Source organism: Anticarsia gemmatalis, chromosome 10 (genome assembly GCF_050436995.1).
Source record: "Anticarsia gemmatalis isolate Benzon Research Colony breed Stoneville strain chromosome 10, ilAntGemm2 primary, whole genome shotgun sequence".
In the NCBI taxonomy this organism is placed as follows: domain Eukaryota; kingdom Metazoa; phylum Arthropoda; class Insecta; order Lepidoptera; family Erebidae; genus Anticarsia; species Anticarsia gemmatalis.
Genome location: NC_134754.1, coordinates 11,125,036 through 11,139,109, shown reverse-complemented (window position 1 = coordinate 11,139,109; position 14,074 = coordinate 11,125,036). Strand labels below are relative to the sequence as shown.

At 39.8% G+C, this 14,074-nt stretch overlaps 1 protein-coding gene and 1 non-coding gene across 2 annotated transcripts; both read right to left on the bottom strand.

Annotated features, from left to right (window-relative positions):
* Positions 1-4,685: 4,685 nt before the first annotated feature.
* Positions 4,686-6,866, bottom strand: LOC142976309 (uncharacterized). Its single transcript, XM_076119596.1, has 3 exons — positions 5,278-6,866; positions 4,975-5,180; positions 4,686-4,875 (listed from the first exon to the last, which is right to left on the bottom strand). Exon 1 carries the CDS (start codon positions 6,864-6,866, stop codon positions 5,436-5,438), a length of 1,431 nt encoding a protein of 476 aa, XP_075975711.1. The 3' UTR covers positions 4,686-4,875; positions 4,975-5,180; positions 5,278-5,435.
* A 3,567-nt stretch (positions 6,867-10,433) lies between these two features.
* Positions 10,434-10,515, bottom strand: TRNAS-CGA (transfer RNA serine (anticodon CGA)). Its single transcript has one exon. It is a non-coding gene; the product is annotated as a tRNA-Ser (tRNA).
* Between the last annotated feature and the right edge of the window lie 3,559 nt (positions 10,516-14,074).

Genomic DNA, 14,074 nt, shown 5'->3' with positions numbered 1-14,074 from the left:
CCGTATAACATGTTGACTGGGAGTCCAACGTAAATATTTGAATACCACATGCGAAGGATGTTAGCCTGGAAATATACGGCATTGGGGAGAAATTTTTGCAAGGAGATTTTTTAAAATCAAAACACCGCGTAATGTTGCGTCGGAACAAACAAACATATCTACTGGAATATGTTTTTTTCTTTATTACTGGCGTCTGTTTCATAGAATCTGTTGTGACAATTCATTTGCTGAGAAAGATACGGACACTTTTTGGATTCTTTATTTTTATTCGTAGTTCTGAGTATCCCGCATTTAGTTGGTGAATGGAGTTTTTATTTTTCCTAGAGTTCTTGATTTATTAAGCCATATTTCTGCATGTATATTTTTTATGTCAGGAAATTATTGAATTCAAGCGTAATGTCTCCATTTGCTGATAATTTTATTTAAAAATCTGTTTTGAAAACTTGGTGTTTTGCCGTGTTGTCAACACGATAACTTTCAAAATAATAGGATAGGAGTAAAAACTTACGACGGAATATTGACAATGATTTTATTTATATGGTTTGTAGATACTGACCTACTAAAGAACAAAAATAATAAAGTTAAACATAAACAGTTTGTCTCAAAATATAGTAATAAAACTTCTGTAACATCCCACGCCAATGAGAACAATACGAGTAGCAACAGTAACAAGTTATGACGATTACAAATGACGTCACGATCGCGAGATTGACGATATATCCCGCACTCCGCAGATATATCGCTAAGAGACATCGGCTGACAGTTGGAATGGCTGAATAGTTTCAAGGACTCGTGGGCCGAGGAATAAGATATGGATAGCTGGCGAAAAAAAAACTAGGTATATAGCGTTTGAAATTTTCGTTTTATTAATATATTTGTATATTTGTATTTATACCTAAAGGCTGTTATCACCGGTACTGTTATGAAAATAGACTAGTTATATAAACTTTGGACAGTTTGTTCTTTGTATTCATTGATTCACTCACTAAATTATGACGTCAGCTTTTATTATTGTTAATACACTTATGGGCTTAAAACACATTGTCCCAAACAAAAACACTCAAGCGATTTATCGCGGATTAGTAATCAATTTTTCATCCGTGTGTCACCTTTCAAGTTAATAGCTAAGTTTAGTCTCAGGCATAAATAAGTATTTCTACAACGCTTTATTAAAGAAATGCAAACTATCAACGAAAACTGAAATTCGGAAAATAATTTTCTGTTACCGTCATTCATAATTTCTAAACTCAGTAAAACCGAACTAAAACTAAGCTAGGTAGTATTTCTATCCGCCATTGATTCACCAAAATGGTACTCAGTCTAGAATAACTTTATTCATATCGCAAGACGTCCACATTTGCAGATTGCGCCGGAATAGTAATCAATTTTTCATCCGTGTGTCATAGTTCATAACTGGGTCAGTACCATTTATGGCCTCTTAGTCACACACCAATACTAACTGTGAATGAATCTTGTGCAGCGAGGATTATTTCTGGTACGGGTTTTTGTTAGATTGAAATGAACGTTTTGTGACGATTAGAAAAGAATATTACCCAAAAATTATTTTATTTATTTATGCAATGCTTACAACTTTCAGTGGGTTTTGAATTCTTGGAGCTGTTAGTAGTTTACCTTAGTTAAGTGAGTTTCCTCGAGAAAAAGGTTTTTTATATTTAAAAGGGAAATTGTTTATTTTTTTAAAGCTATACCTAGAAGAAGAATTAGGTATTGCCTTAGGTTAGGTTTCCTGGGCTTTTTCCGCACTTAGCCTCTTAAATGGGCCTTTGTGCGTGTATCTACCCTCTCTCATTGTTGCGTTGATTCACCCTCACTCCAGCCATCCTAGTTCTTCCCAGAACTTCAGTAGCTTTTTCAAGTTGCTGCAGGCTTCCTGGAGTGTTGTTGTCAATATTTTTGTTCGCGCTCGTTGGTCCGCCACGCTGTTGCATTCCACGAGTACATGTTGTGGTGTTTCCTCTGCCTCCATGCATCCTCTGCACAGGGGGCTGTCCGTCACACCTATTGTACATAGATGTTTGTTTAGGGGACAATGGCCGGTTAGGATTCCTATTACCTTGCGTATTTTGTCCCTTTTTAGACTGATAAGGTTGCGGGCAAGATTCTTAGGTGCCACCGGAACTGCAGCCTTAGTTTGCCTGCAACCTTTGCTGTTGTTCCATTCTTTTAGGTGTTTCGCTTCGGTGTTTCTGTTCAGCCAAGATTTAATTTGTGCTTGGGGGATAGGCAGTAGTGGTTCCGGTCCAAGTACTGTTCCATTTGATCCCCTTTTAGCTAGTTCATCAGCTGCATCGTTTCCCATTGAATTGCTGTGCCCTTTGATCCATTGCAGGGTAACTGTGTTCGTACGTGCAATAGCCTGGAGCGCATTATGGCATTCCAGAACAAGGGCAGATGTTATAACGTTATTTTGTAAGGCTTGTAGCATGGATGCACTGTCCGAGACAATTTTTATTTTAAAGTCTCTGACATCTCTGGCTGCGACTGCTTGTGCTGCCTTAGTGATTCCTATACATTCTGCTTGGAAGATTGTATTTAGTTTGTCTAGGGTGGCTGATATTTTGATATTTAGATCGTTCGAGAAGACGCCGGCTCCTGTACCAAATGCGGTTTTGGATCCGTCAGTGTATATCCTAACTTCGTTGATGCCAGAGTCATCTTTAGATTCCTCTTTGAGTTGGATATTGTATCTTCTGTCAAAAACGTGGTGACATGGCGTTTTATCTGTAGGTGCATCGAGAAGTGGTATTTCCTTCAAGATACATTGCAGAATTTTGGTGTGTGTTGTTTCTGGGTTCTGCTGCCATAGCCCGTTTGCTTTTAGTCTTAAGGCAGCCGCTTGTGCCTCCTCCTGTATAACCAAATCTAAGGGCCTGAGGTTTAGGAGGTACTCAAGTGCATTTGATGGAGTGGTTTTCATGCATCCAGTGGTGGCTACACATGCTAGGCGTTGTGTGCTCTGGAGTTTTGTTTTTACCGTTGTCAGTTGTGTTCTGGGCCACCATACAACTGCTCCGTAGGTAATAGAAGGTCTGATAACTGATGTGTATAGCCAGAGTGTTATGTTTGGGTTGAGACCCCATTTGTTACCAACCATTCTTCTACACTGGCCGAACGCTATGCAGGCCTTCCTAGTTTTTGCTTCAATATGACTCGCCCAATTCAACTTGTTGTCAAGAACCATGCCCAGATATTTCACTTGAGTTGACAGGGTGAGTTTGGTGTTAAATAGTTTTGGTAGTTCGAGGTCCGGTAACTTCCTTTTGTTGGTGAAAAGGATAAGTTCTGTTTTTTTGGGGTTTACTGATAGTTGGTGTTCTTCACACCAGTTTTCTATAATCTGAAAAGCTGAGCGCATTATTTTGCATAGTACGTTTTCAGCTGTCCCATTTATCAGTATTGCTAGGTCATCTGCATATCCAATAGTAGTGTACCCTTTTTTGTTTAGACTAGTTAGGAGGCTATCCACTACTATGTTCCATAGAAGCGGTGAAAGGACGCCTCCCTGGGGGCATCCTCTGACCACTTTTGCTCTTATTGTGGTGTTTGCCACTATCTGTACCGCCCTTTTGCTGACTAGTTCAGTGATCCATCCAGTTAGGACTGGTTCTACTTTAAGTCTTTGTAGGGCATGTTTAATGCTGTTGTGCATGGTTTTGTCAAAGGCTCCTTCTATATCTATGAAGGAGGCTAGTGTTGAGGCTTTGTTTGTAAAGGCCGATTCTATTTTGTGCACAACCTTGTGCAGTGCCGACTCTGTTGATTTGCCTTTTCTATACGCATGTTGTTGGGGATGTAGTGGGTTGTTCTTTAGTACTCCATCCCTTAGGTATATGTCTACAAGTCTTTCCAGTGTTTTTAAAAGGAATGATGTAAGACTGATTGGCCTGAAAGCTTTGGCATGAGTGTAGTCCTCCTTACCCGGTTTGGGGAGGAAAACTACCTTTGCTTCTCTCCACAATTTGGGTATGTATTTGAAAGCTATACAGGCTCTGTAGATTGGTAATAGGTGTTTTATCGTCTCGTCTTTTTGCCATTGTAGTAGCGCCGGGAAAATCATGTCTAGCCCCGCTGATTTGAATGGCTGGAAGCTTTTTATGGCCCATGCCATCCTATCCGCGGTTACTATTTTGTTGGCGATTTCCCAGTCTAGGGTTGTTGGTGTGTTGTGGTGCTCGTCTGACCAATCAAGGCCTGATGTCATCAGACAGCCTGGAAAATGTGTTTCCAGCAGTATTTCACACGTTTCTTTGTCGTTATTTGTGTAGGTGCCGTCTGCTTTCTTAAGAGTGCCCAGAAGATTCGGGTTCCCTTTGGAAAGTATTTTCTTTATTCTTGCGGCTTGGTTTGTCGAGTCTATGTTGCTACAGAAGTTGTGCCAGGATTCCGTTCTTCGAAATCTGATGCGCTTCTTATAGTGTTTTTGTGCAATTTTGTATTTGTCCCAGGCCTCAGTGGTTCTGGTGTTTTTTGCATGGTTAAAAAGTGTCCTGAGACCCTTTCGTAGGCGTTCAAGTTCCGGCCCCCACCATGAACTTTTCCCGGGGTCTTTGGATATTGAAGTGGGGCATGCGGAATGATAGCTATTCAGCATGCTTTTGGTTAAAAGTGCTACGTTTAAATCTATATTTTTAGTACTGAGAGTGACGTCAGTTACTGGTCCGTCACTTAGTGCTTTAGTAAGTAAGTTTGTGTACCTTGATATATCTGTTTTTCGGGGGTTGCGATATAGGTCAGGGTCTTTTTGCTTGTGTTGAATTTGAAAGCACACGCGGCGGTGGTCTGCCAGTGATGGCTCGTTTGATACGTGCCAGCCCGCAATCAGATTTGCAGCCGCGTGTGTTGCCAATGTGATGTCTATAATGGTTTGATACCTTGAGCTTACAAAAGTGGGTTCAGTGCCCCTATTTATAATGTTTAGGTTTGTTTGGAATAGGTATTCAGCTAATGACTCACCTCTTTTGTTGGTATCCTTACTTCCCCACAGAGGATGGTGTGCATTACAGTCTGCAGCGATGATCAGCTCCCAGTCTTGTGTTTCGCAGTGTTGTACAAGTTCGGCCAGTTCTCTTGTTGGAGTTTCGCCGTCGCTCGGCATGTACACTGAGGCTAAGACTAGGGTTGTGTTATTTTCTGTGTGGATTGTCACTGCAGTGAGGTCTCTAGAACAGAATTGGTTTAGTAGCGTGGTTGTTATGGTGTTGGGCATGAAAATGCAGGTTCTCGGTTTGTCGACTGAGGGTTTTACCAGTAACTTACCGCAGATATTGCTTAGACCGCAGATTTTGTTGTTTCTGATCCACGGCTCCTGGATCAGGGCGACGGTCTTGTTGTTAACCTCCAGTGCTCTGCGTAGAGTGGCCGCCGCTATTTGTTTGTGCTGGAGGTTGGTTTGTATAACATTTATGTTTAGGGGACTACGGGCTACGCAGGACGTCATCTTCGTCACTGGTAGTCCCCTTGTTCTGCGGCGGCGGGTCTGTCTCCATCTCGCTCGAACCCTGTTGGGGAGCAGAGGTGGACGGCTCGGGACCGGATGCGGCCCCCTCCGTTGACTCCTCCGTTGCCGTTGGTCTGCTGCTGCTCGTGGCTTGTTCCTCCGAGGTGAAGAACCTGATGTAGCCACTCCCAGACATGTGCGCTACTCGGCGATCACGGTCCAGGATGGCTTGCTTCTGGTCCTCAGGAATTCCAAGGATAAGATGCACTATCTTCTCCTTGGAGTTCACCTCTTGTGGTTTGTCATCCACCGTCATGTCGTAACACTGCCAAGAGTCTACTTTGTACCAGGGGTTCTGGGCACAAAGGACTCTCTGCAGTGTAGCAGCTTCGGTGATGCGGGTGTGGATGAGAAGCCCAGCCTTCAGCTTCTTTTTCATTTCTGACTGCTTTATGACAGTCAGAGTGGTTCCGGGGACTGGTGACGCAATGTTCCCTATTTCTTTGCCCAGCCAGTCGAGAGCATTTGTGTCCTCACACCACATCGCTAAAGCCCCGTCCAGAAGGAAAGGGCGGCCGCGGAAAGATGGAGCATGTACACTCGGAGATGGCGGAGCCAGTACAGCTTGCAGGATGCTATCATCGATAGCTTCCCTCAGCTGATCTGCCTGGCTTTGCGAGAGGTCCCTAGGCGGGACGGTGATAATCGCTACTCGCAGATGCGATTTGTTCGCATCCGCGTAGCTCATCGCCCGCTTCGGTTTCGCGTCGGTTTTCGCGCGTTTGGCTTCCCCTCTGGGAGACTGAGTATCGTCCAGACGAGACCGCTTCGAAGAAGCGCGCTCGTCCGGACCATCCCCAGTCCCAGACTGCTCCTTTTCAGGTGCAGTGGGAGCCGTCGCAGCGTTCCGCCGACCACGAGTTCCTCTCGGTGTCCGTCTCTTACTCGACTTGCTGGGTGGTGGTGGTGGTGGTGGTGCTGGTGGTGCCGTTTTAGGCTCTCCTGAGGTGGAGGGCTGAGGGTCGCGCTGCGTTGCCGCTGCTGCGGTTGCCGTCTCGGCTTGTGTTGCGTTTTTGGGCTGAAGGTGTTCCCTTCTCGCGCGCCTGTTGGGGCGACGGCGTTCCGGTAGTTCCTTCAGCCTTTGTTTGGATTTTGCAGGGGCGGTAGGTTCCCTTTTGCAAGGTCGCTTATGAGCGGCTACCGTCCACTGCGAAGTAGTGTTTATTCCCTTTTCGGGTGACGAGGAGATGGCCTCGGCGAGGCCAGAGAGGTCCAGGCTTCCGCCTGGTTTTGGGCACAGTTTGTCCCCCCCAGAATACGTGGGACGGACCGAGCTAGGCTCGGTGAGGGATTCTCCACTATCAGTGGTACCCTCCTGGGGTAATTTTCTATGAGACTGTGCTTTCATTATGTTTTGGTTTTTTGTTTGGGCGAGATTGGCATAGGATGCCAGAAGAAGAGGGGAGAAAAGAAGAAGAACTCACACTACCCGCCCAAGGTAAGTGTGGTACAATTTTTTGGGGGTATTTGGTGCCCCAAGGCTCTGTGTGCCTGAGTGGATAATGCGCCGCCACGGTTCGGCTATGCGGGATTGGTTTAGGGATAAGTGGGAAAGGAAAAGGTTTGGATATAGAGTACCGGCCAGAGGTTTTTGTTGTGCCAATTACAGAGGGTAATTGGCCAATAACGGGCAGCAACCTCGGGAAGGATAGTCCACTGGCCTTGTTTAGGGGATCTTTGCGACTTGCGCTACTCCCTAAACCATTTGCTAGACCCGGCATCGGACAGATGTCGGGAGTAGGAGAATCATCAAGCATTGTGGTAATGCTTGACCATTCCCCCGCCCCAAACCTAACCTAACCTAGGTATTGCCTTATAAATATGCAATTAAAGAAATCCTACAAAAATCTCAAAATTCACTATATTGACGTAAAGTTACTATTTATGCATTGCAAATTTCATGAGAGAAAATCAAATGACATGAGATGTGACTCGCTCCTTGAATACAAAAGGGACACAAATCGAAAACTATAAATTTTACAGGACAGCCAAAACAAATTTTTGAAACTGATTTTTTTAAATATTTTATATATTTATTAATTAAATATAAGATGTTAATATATCATTAGATGCGTATTTTTTAGCTCTATCTATCTACAATATAAACTTTGTAATAGCTGTTACCTATTAAGAAAAAAAAGCATATAAGTCCGTTTTGCATTCAAAATTTGAACCAATATCATGAAGAATATGTCAAAAATTAAACACAGTTTTGCAAATAAAAATGGTTTATTGTACATTTTTTGGTAAAAAACCGTATCAAAAAGTTAAATCTTATTACTAAATAAAACCATAAGTGAATAGACACCAGGAAAACATTGTATTAAACAATCTAAATTAAAAAATCTTTACTTATTATTAAGTAAGTAATATAATAGACATCAACTTTGTGCGTAACTTTCATTCAATGGTCGATATCAATCAATGGGTAGACTGAGTGCAGCAGGAGTATTAAAGAAATAAGATAATAGAAAAGTTTTATGAGTTTAATAAACCTTTATATTTAGCATTCGTGGATTATTCCAAAGCTTTTGGCAGCATCAGTCATTCCGCCATAGAATCATCACTCCATAACCAAGACCTTCTTAAAGATACTATGTAGAATCGAAGCTACATACATCAAACTCATCAAAGCAATATACAACAATCTCTCTAAATCCAAAGAAGCGTGAAACAGGAAGACCTGTTATCTCCCAAATTACTTACCAGCACCCTCGAAAAAAATTTCAGGAGCCTGGCGGCAATCAAAAGGCTTTGTTGTTAGTGGCAAACAGTTAACAAACCTTCGTTTTGCAGACGTCATTGTCCTCTTCTCATCCTTTGCATTGGAACTCGAATCAATGCTCAAAGATCTGAGCACGGCAAGCCTTCAGACTGGACTAAGTAAGAACCGTACAAAAACCCAGGTTATGACCAACAACACAAAACGTAGGGTCGAGGTAGGCGGGCACGTCATACACTATGTCGACGAGTACATTAGTTACTTGAGCCAGATAACCTCTTTTAACAACCGACGGGACAAAGAGTTGGACAAACGAGTCACAAGTGCCTGGAAGAGCTCCTGTTCCATGAAAGAGCTAATGAAAGGTAACCTTCCACTGTCACTAAAGCGGAAGCTCGTCGAAATGTTTATACTACCCGTCCTAACCTACGGTGCCCAAACATGGTCCCTTACGGAAAACCAAAAGTAGAAACCGAAGGTTTGCCAGAGAGAAATGGAGCGTAGTATATCAGATGTATAAAGAACAAATCACGTCCAAAATTCTATACTGCACTCCCAAACTCGCATAGCCGATTTAGGGAAGAAGACCGCCAGGTTGAAATGGAACTGGGCCGGCCACATTATCTGCATGCATCCGGAAAGGTGGGCCCGCATATCTACCAACTAGATGCCAGAGGATGGTCATCACAGACGCGGGAGACCTAAACGGAGATGGCGGGATGACCTAGACGCATTTGAAAAGGACTAGTCGGATCTTGTCGCTAAAAGGGCGATTTGAAATGGAAGGGTCCCCCCTTGCCTTTCCCTGCACCAAAATGTTAAATTTTATTTCGAAAATTTTGACAAAAACTAAAATTATTATCATGCCAAACGGCCATATATTATGGCCTTCCCATTATAGCATGCTAAAAATAATTATTTATTCCACAATAATTTAATGCAAAAGGGACGTATTTCAAAATATGCTACTGTTATATTACGAAATATAATAAAAAATACTAGTGTTTGAATGCAAAACAGTCGTTTTCAGAAATATGGCACTTTTGTATTACAAAATATGGTAACAAATACTATAGTTAGAATGCAAAAAGGACGTTTTCCAAAATATGGCAGTTTTGTATTGTAAAATATAATCACATTAACTTGAAATTTTGCACCCAACACAGACGTATTTTGAATTGTGGCACTTTTTCACGCAACTGACGAGCATTTTCGTTGAATCTCCGGGCGCATCTCACAAAGTGGCTGTTTTGCACTGACATTACCTGTCAAAGTGAGCTAATGCAAAAAGGGCAGTAAGTCAGTGCAGCCATAATATAAGCAAAAATGATGGGGGTTTTTTTTTTACTATAAAATATAGTCGGTTCAGGTGTCATTTTTGCAATAAAACGATTTTCATTTTTTTTTTAGTTGTGGCCCTTTTGCATTGAAGGAGCGGTGTGAGAACTGGCTAATTATACAATTGCGATTAAAAAAAACTTATTCGTCCTATTCTTTGTATGTACTTGAATGACTATCGCCAACTTTCTATAAATGTTGTGTGCAAATCGGTAATCAGCACCTCTAGCGCATTTAACAAAAACTATCTCCATCAAGTAATTTTATATCATTACTGCTTGATACCGACAGCAGAAAATATCATACAAAATACCGTTTATAGCTCATTTAAAAGCCTTTGCAAACCGCTATCTCTTTTATCTTGTATCTATCCGACGATATCTTTTGAACACATCGAGTTGATATATAGCAGCAATACCGCGGGAACTGTAAACCACTCCTGTGTTGCAGAAATGATACAATTTTCTTCGTAAATGCCAACGCAGCACTCTATTATACGAGTACTGGCTGATGTATGGTGCATTTGTACACAAGCGAGAATGGTATTGCAAATACGCGGATTAAATCTAAAATTACCACTTCATGGATGAAAATAGATTTCCTTAACTATTTATTTTTAACATCTTTTTATATGTGGGTACTTTATCTATCTATAAGCTAGTAAATAATCAACAGAAATGAAAATGGTACCGGTTTTTTTTAAATAAGTTAAGCATATTAGGTATACTCTTTGTTCCTTAAAGCAAAAAAAAATGGACTAAAGAGTTTCTTGAGTTTACGAGTTATAAAACATAACAATGTTCTACAATAGAAAAATCAAAATGAGAGAGCAATGAGACAAATGAAAAAATATGTCGCTGAGAACAGGATTCGAACCTGTGCGGGTAGAACCCATTGGATTTCGAGTCCAACTCCTTAACCACTCGGACATCTCAGCTATTCGCCAAGACGCCAAAAAATTGTTTATTCTGGCAATACTTTAAGAAATACTATGTATTAAGTTTACTAAGAAGCTATTTTATCTTAACGACTCGACATTCCTTAGCTTGCTGTTGCATAGGTACAGTACAGTTCGAACCACTCATGTCAATTCGGATACGTAATAGTTATTTTTATGGGTAAGTACTAAATTGTTTGTGGAAACAAGTGCTATTGGACTCAAGGCCTTACCTTACCCTCAGTCTAGCAGGAGACAGTTGCCCATCATAAGAACAGTAGTAGATTACATTTTCGATTGGAAGTGATATGCAAAGATCTTAAGTGATTTTACGAGAATTTACAGAGAATTGATTAAACATTTCTCTATTAGTGTTTCTTAACATACTGCCGTAGATATTTTGTAAATATATTCAATGTTTACGAGACACACTTTTTGACTGTTTTATTGTAATGTATAGAGATTAACAGACATCATTATCCCAACACCACTACCACTAACCGAAAATCAAGGAAAGTTCGCCTAGTTCCCGCAAAGTAAGTTCCACAAATATTTGTTCCGTGTAGGAATGAAATCGGCGGCACATGGTGCAATCATTGTGGAGGGTGACCGCATTAACCAGTGCAGGATTTCTGCGGTCTGTTTAACTATTTTCTTTTTAGTACTGTTTTATAAACACGCTCACTAGCAATGGTCGTGCATAACTAATAACGGTGTTATTTTAGGATATTAGTTATAAAAGTAAAAAGTAAACATCATCATTTTAAGATTGATATTGAGTTGTGTTACGGTAATGTCGGATTTTTATTATTGGATCAGATAAATTTATGTAACTATCGTGTAACGTGTTCGCGGCGCAGCAGTGACTTAGGTCACCACGCCGCTACCATTGCGTCGGGAGGTCGTGGTTTTGATTCCCACGCGGAACAATAAAAATCGGTGCGATCCACAAATAATAATTGTTTTGGGTCCGGTTGAACTTTGTGTCCGTTGTATGTATGTTTGCAAAAGTCCCCGTTACACAAGAGTCATTTTATCGCGGGAGTTGTCTTTTTTAAAAAGAAGAACTAATTAAGCGATATTTAATGCTTTAGTTATTTATATAATACGACTTTTCTACCGCAAATCTTTGACGTAGACTTCCCAATTACCAACCTAATGATAATATCATACATAAAAACATAAATCAAATTGAAGAAATAAATTTTAATAGCCATTTCTCAATAACAACCACCAAGAAACGGAGCTGCAAAAAAATCGACACTCCGATTTTAACGACAATTCAACCGGACTGTATTTATGCAAAATTATTCAAGCGTTCTAGTAACGATGTCTTCAGCTTTATTAATGTTCGATTCTAGAAGAATATTCTGGAAAAACTGGGGTTTTACAAGTAAAGGGAACACGATAAGCTGACGGATATGGGGATGTAGAACGAATCCAGGATATGTGGGGGAAACGTGACGTACTCGCACTTATGTAAGTAGGGTTTAAAGCTACGGCTAAGAAGGTACTTAGTTGATTTTTGCATGCTGAATTTTTATTGGCATTGTAGACATCTGAACGTGTTTTTAAGAAAGCGTCTTTCATGGTTTGTGATGTTTTATAGAAGGTATTTTAGACTTAGAAACAGGTTTTTAAAGACACTTGTTTTACTTGTAATAAAAATGGATGCCTGGCTTTATAAATTTAATCATCCTAATCACGGCGAAATAACCTTGATGAATTTTTAACCTTTTTAATATAACTCACGTGCTCTGTCTTTCATCGCTAAAGATGGTTATCATTATTTCGTAGGCTCTTATATTCTTAGAAGAAGAGAAGAAGAAGATTTCTTAGGCTCACACTAATTTGTACAATCTATTGTTCTGCTAGTATTACTACTAGTATTACTGCTAGTAATACCACTAGAATTCTAAAGGAGTGTACTACCTTGTTAAACAAATTATGAAGTAGTCCAGTTTAGTTGCGCAACAGCTGGTCACGAGATCTCGAGTGCAGTAAACTACAATTTAATTAGGTTTATGTGCTAGACAATTATACGAGTCTAGAGAAAACTGTGTCAGGGGATGCACGTAGCATACGTACATAAAATAATAGATTACTTTGGTTCATATGAGGGATGGATATCTAAGAAGGATATTTGCTACTAAAGAAATAATTATGATATATGGAGATATTATGAAAGATTTTTCTGTTGAGGGATGTTTTTTTTATGGATCTATCCGATCATTATAAGAGAGACACACACACAAACACACACACGTATTCAATGTATCTAGTGTATTAATAATGTATCTACTATACTTACCTAGACGGAAAAACTGCTGCTACGGTTATTCTTAAGTTACCATATAATTAACTTTTTTATTTTTTGTTTTGTCTGGTTATTGTGTACAGGTGCCCGAGATACAGGCCTAGTTTGGGGCCTATTGTTAATCTTAAGTAACTTTGTAAATTTTATTGGAAATAAACTTTTTATCTTTTAAGACACTCTATCCGAGCCCATGCAGTCTCAACACACCTACATATGTATATCCCATATTCCTATACTACCAACCTGTTAATTAATAATAAAAAATATGCAGATTCATAGCTAAGGACTCTAATTCGTAAAATTCCAATTGTTCCTTGTATAGAACACGCCTGAGATAAAATTATAATATCTCTTATTACCTATTCAAACCAAACCAGAAAAGACAATACAATTGAAAATGTTAATCACAAATGCTTATTTTTATACCAACAATTATGAGGGCTACGTTTTATCACCACATGTCATGGCGTTTAATTTATTTAATTAAAACAAATATATGTACATGTATGAATAAACGTAAAGGTGTTATTTATGTTTTGATATCAAAGTTTGTACGAACTGCGTAAATACGAAGTTTTGTGGATACAGTTTTGTTTGTTGTTTCTTAACAGTAATAAATAGGTCTTCACTAATTGTTCGAACCGTATAAGGTAGCGCGCATTTGGATGGCGGTCCTTGTAAGTTAACTGTAGTATAATTATGGAAGTTATGTTAAAAAATTAATCCAGTACTTAAAATACTATGAAATAAATTCTAGTATAAAAATTAATCCAAAACATAGAGTTAATTACCCGGAAGTTAATTCTGTTATTGTCTGAATCTATGGCAAAAAGAAGTTGGTCACATGCATTTAAAATTAATAAAAGCTCTGTCTATTTGAATTTTTAAATTAACATTAATAAAATGAAACTGGTGGTATACAACCAGATTCACAAGGTTGGTCGAAGCTTTGGAGAAAACGTTTGTCCAACATTGAGGCAGCATAGGTGTTAAATGTAGAGCATCAAATTCAGAGCTTCACACAATACATCATCTTGTATCTGACCCATGTAAACCCATCGTATTCTATGCCTCAGGTTTCAAAAAAGTTTTAATTTTAGTTTATCCACAAAACTAGCATAAGTTTCTTCAATTAATTTACAAATATATTTTCTTGTTAATAATTATGTTCTGTACAAAATAATACAATTAGAGACAACCCATCAAGATTGATCTAACTACAGTGACTGGTGATGCCTTTGA

Coding starts and splice junctions, on each gene's coding strand:
- LOC142976309 (XM_076119596.1), bottom strand. CDS start 6,866: ATGAAAGCACAGTCTCATAGAAAATTACCCCAGGAGGGTACCACTGAT.